Raw genomic sequence first — 2,842 nt, 5'->3', positions numbered from 1 at the left:
AACAATTTTTTTGGCGTGGCATTCACAAATTGTCAGGCAGGTGGGAAAAATGTATAGCTAGCGATGGGCAATACTTCGAATAAAATATTTTTTATCATTTTCATGTAAGAAACGTGTATTTTCTATTTAAAAAATCCGGTTTCATATTTACATACCTGGTACACAGCCCCACCTAACGGCGATGTAAGCCTCGCCCGCCTCGACTGGCATGCAGGGCAGAAGGTTTTCTGTCTGCCTCCACATGATTGCTACGGTGCCGTTAGCATTGGCCGTCCATAAGGGGTTTTCGAGTGGTACCCAATATGGTTCCGCCACGACAGCATAGCCATCCTTGGCCATCTGAAGGAGGAGGTCCTGCGCCCGGCCGGAGTGGTTAGCATTCGTCTGCAGCAGTTTATTCGTTCTTGTCTGCGTCTTTCCAGGCATTGGTCAGTTCCGGGTTCGCTCCCTTCCAGGGGTCCTTAGATTCCGATTCTGCTTTCCTGGTCTCTGTGTGGAGATTCGTATCCTTCCGTACACTTATAACCGGAGATTGGGGAGCCTCCTCCTCCATTATCTCCACCTCCATCTCCGTCTCCATTGTGTTTTTCCGAGCCATTGACCTAGTCTCTGTCTCCATGATTTGGGCGAAATCCGTGGTCTTGACGGAGTCCTTCTCCATCTGTCTCTCGGCCATAGCCCTACCTTTCTTTCTTTGTACATCTACCGGAGCGCTGTTACCCGCCCTTCTGCGGGCCGGGGGGGGGGGGGGGGTGCCCGCCTTTCCCCCTAGCCTGTGGTTAGCCGGCCTGCCGCGATCGGCACATATTATGCAGTGAACCTGATTCTTGCACTGGTTAACTCTGTGCCCAGGTTCCCCGCACTTAACACCTATTGCTGCGATCAGTGTCACTCCTGCACTCCGCCTGTACGTGGCCTTTCTTCAGGCATCTATAACATTGTGTGTCTATGTCCGGCAGCATTTCCACCCTTATCGTAGTTCAACCTATTCTTATCCTCAGTGCTTTGGTCACCTTGATCGCCGCTTTAAGGGAACATTTGATCCAAGCGGATCCCAATCCTCTCGCAGTCTCGTTTATGTCCCCGAATTTTACCTCCGTAGAGTCGCATCCTCCTAATTCCGAGATGCGCCGGTAGAGATCCTCACTTGTTATGGATGCTTCTAGGTCTCTGATCCTGATCTTCGCCATTTTTTCTGGCCTAGATATCACGACATTTCCGTTATCGGCTGTTATTTCCATTAGTTTCTCCGCCAGAGTATCTGCTTTGGCTGCACCCTCTGCGCCTCCCGAAATCTCAAGGAGCAACGCACCAGACTTTTCTAGGTTTCAGTTGGGGTCTTTCAGCTTTCGGGATACTGCTAGTCAGCTTTGGGTTACCTAGATTCTTCCTCTGCGTCTGCGTCATTGTTGCTGTTTGGATCTGGTCCCTCTTCGCTTTGCGCCCTACGACTTGGGACCATCTTTCCTCTGGATGTATCGCAGCGGGGGGTGATACTTGCGGCGTCTTCTGTGTGTCGCTTCCTATCGCGTTCCTTTTGTTCGACTTGGACCTCGTCCTCCCCTCCTTGTTTCTCCGGGTTACAGATGTCGACCTAGATTCCTTCCTTGAGGGACAACCCTCGCGGTTAATAGGAGCATCAGCTTCCACACTCAGACAGAGGGCATCAATTACCTTTTTCAGCTCTTCCGCCACGATCTCTCAAATAATGTCTGCAAGAGCACGGGGCGCGGCCTGCCCCTTGGGCTGCACCGTTTTCTTAGTTGATGTTTTCCCTCCATTTCCTTCTTATTCCTTGATCTTTTGTATCTGGCACACTATCTTGCCGGATGCATCTACAACATTGTTGTTTAAGTTTTAACCATCCGGTCATCTAGGATCTTTCTCTTACCCCCGAGTTCCGGCAGAAATACTGGAGGTCATTCTTTTCTTGGCGGCACTTTCTCAACTGGTTCATCCGTATCCATCTTGTCGTCAGACTTCTTGTCCTCAAGTCTATCACTCGATTTCACTCCTACCTTCTCCGGAGGGAGAGTCTTTTGCTTCTTCCTACGGGTCCAGTTTGCCTTTTCCCTCCTCAACTCCTTTAGTTCTTGGAGATATCTCTCAGCCTCTCCGGTTAATTCTGTCACCTTTTTGCGTTCCGTTTCCAGCTCAGATGTCATTCTTCTTCTGAAGTTCGCGATCTCTCTCTTCAGAGATCCAATTTCCTCCGACTGCGTTCCTAGTTGATTTTTTCTGTCCTCTCGCGTAAAACTTCAATGCATCCTATTGTTCAGGCAGCGGCCAGCTTCAGGGTCTTTTGATAGGTACCCTTAAGATTAGATGAAGTCTTCGCAATCCTAATAACCTCCATTAAACTATCATTTATCTCTCTGGCAACATCCTCATTGGGTTTGCCTTCCGCATCCTCCCTAGATTTTTCGAAGTCGATCTTAGATTTCTTGAGGAGTCTTCTGTTCCCCAGCTTTTGGATTGTCTCCTCCCGGGCAAGTTGAAGGCTGCGTTGCTTCTCCTCGTTTACCCGTATAGCCTCCCGTCTTCCGATATACAGTCCTGTAACTTAGCCTTTTTTTTTGACGCTGGGGAAATGCGTTACGCATACCCGGGTCCTCGGGGGCAGGAAACCCGGGTTATGTGGGGCTCTCCCCAGACCTAACCGGTCCGGGGCCTACCCACTAAAACCCCAGCGAGTGCCCTAACCCAGGACGCAATGTCAGGCTGAATCGGGATCTACGCAGCAATACTACCAATCCAGCCCGATGTCTCAGCGCAGGGGCTCTATTCTTGAAAAGCAACGTATACGAAAGTCTAGGGAAATGCTACAGTATATGTTACGTAT

The 2,842-nt window shown here is 49.9% G+C and overlaps 1 protein-coding gene across 1 annotated transcript in view; it reads right to left on the bottom strand.

Moving 5' to 3' along the window:
* Positions 1 to 2,275: 2,275 nt before the first annotated feature.
* LOC108763438 (arp2/3 complex-activating protein rickA-like) overlaps positions 2,276 to 2,842 on the bottom strand; it is a 4,654-nt gene continuing 4,087 nt past the window's right edge. Inside the window, exon 3 of the mRNA XM_018511079.1 lies at positions 2,276 to 2,540. Coding sequence (XP_018366581.1) covers positions 2,276 to 2,540 — 265 coding nt within the window. The remainder of the gene's footprint in view (positions 2,541 to 2,842) is intronic.

This window comes from Trachymyrmex cornetzi, unplaced genomic scaffold, assembly GCF_001594075.2.
Source record: "Trachymyrmex cornetzi isolate Tcor2-1 unplaced genomic scaffold, Tcor1.1 scaffold359, whole genome shotgun sequence".
Lineage (NCBI taxonomy): Eukaryota > Metazoa > Arthropoda > Insecta > Hymenoptera > Formicidae > Trachymyrmex > Trachymyrmex cornetzi.
The sequence above is the reverse complement of the archived record's forward strand: the minus strand, read 5'-3'. Positions and strand labels throughout refer to the sequence as shown.